The 1,316-nt window shown below is 43.8% G+C and overlaps 1 protein-coding gene across 1 annotated transcript in view; it reads left to right on the plus strand.

The window, feature by feature from the left end:
* Window positions 1-1,310, plus strand: part of LOC108763574 (UNC93-like protein) — a 5,352-nt gene extending 4,042 nt beyond the window's left edge. Inside the window, exons 6-7 of the mRNA XM_018511322.1 lie at window positions 352-489; window positions 1,002-1,310. Of these exons, the coding sequence (XP_018366824.1) occupies window positions 352-489; window positions 1,002-1,222 (359 nt within the window). The 3' untranslated portion in view covers window positions 1,223-1,310. The remainder of the gene's footprint in view (window positions 1-351; window positions 490-1,001) is intronic.
* The last annotated feature ends 6 nt before the right edge of the window (window positions 1,311-1,316 follow it).

Below are 1,316 nucleotides of genomic sequence, written 5' to 3' on the forward strand. Positions count from 1 at the left end.
CCATTTTGTCAGACGCTCATTTTTGCACAATTTATGAAAAACTTAATTATTGCAAAATTGCTAACAGTATTATAAACATTGCTTATAGAAGATCTGATAGAAGACACTTTTTACTTTGTATTTATGTTTTTAAAGTTGTATTTTTACCTTTTGTTTAAGAAATATTGTCTAAAAACAAAGTGGTATGTCGGTATCGGTGACCTTCCTCTAATAAAAAAAAAATTAATAAAAAAATTAATAATTTAAAATTAAATGTAAAGATACACAGAAAGATGATTCTAGTCCGATCATGTTAATTCGAATGACTTAATCGCGAATCAGAAACAGAACAGACTATTTTCTCCGTTCTAGTCGTGGGTTTCGCTTTTCATGCCTGCCTTCTACTTGTTCTGGTAACCTGGAGACCGACGGGAGATGACCCGGCTCTCTTCCACGTTATATCAGCTGCCTGGGGAGTTTGTAATTCCATTTGGGAAACTCTGATATACAGTAAGTATCTTGTTTGACCTCTACAACACGCGGACAAAGGCGGCAAAGCGATTTTGAGTGAAAACAGCTTGCAAGATAGTTCGCAGAAACTGTGAATTCGATCGTTGCGATTAAGCCAAACTAAAGTTTCCGAAGCGATTTCCGGGCTTCGCTTTGTTGGCACGCATCTGCATCTCGTCAGAATGCGGGCACCGTTCGCCAATTCTATACAGCGGAATCACGCGTGCGTATCGAACAAGTAAAACGGAACAAAAGAGACGAGACATCGTCTTTGTATCCGTGAGAAGAAAAAGCATGAAGGGAATAGTATTGAACTGAAAATAGCGTATCTTAATTTATACTTCTCTTAAAAATTGTTTATTTTTGTAAAAACGTAATAAGTCAATAGAGACTTCGAAGAAATGAGACTTCTAACGTAAAAACGGCAATTTTATCAAGATCGGGGTGAGCAGGAGAAAAGGGGAGGGGGAGGGAAATGAAAGAAGAGATTTCTCAATCTATGACTTTTTCAGCGTTGGTGATGGGCCTGTATCCGAACGCGTGGCAAGGACCGCTGTCCACGTCGCTCTTCTGGCGTTGGCTCGGCTTGACCCTCGCGCTCAGTCTGCACGGCGCGGTGTGCACCCGTTATCGCGTGCTAGGCCTTGCCGTGACCCTGGTGCTGGCAGTGGTGCCGTACCTATGGTTGGAAAGCCGTCTCGCCCGCCGTGGCAAAACGCTGGCGCCCTTATGACCAGGCGACTCGACCGCGAGCGAGCGCGGGTCCACCAGTGTTGAGACGGCGACGACGACCGAAATTAGACATCGGGGGGACTGAGAACGAGCCG

The sequence above is a fragment of the Trachymyrmex cornetzi genome, unplaced genomic scaffold, assembly GCF_001594075.2.
Source record: "Trachymyrmex cornetzi isolate Tcor2-1 unplaced genomic scaffold, Tcor1.1 scaffold37, whole genome shotgun sequence".
NCBI lineage: Eukaryota > Metazoa > Arthropoda > Insecta > Hymenoptera > Formicidae > Trachymyrmex > Trachymyrmex cornetzi.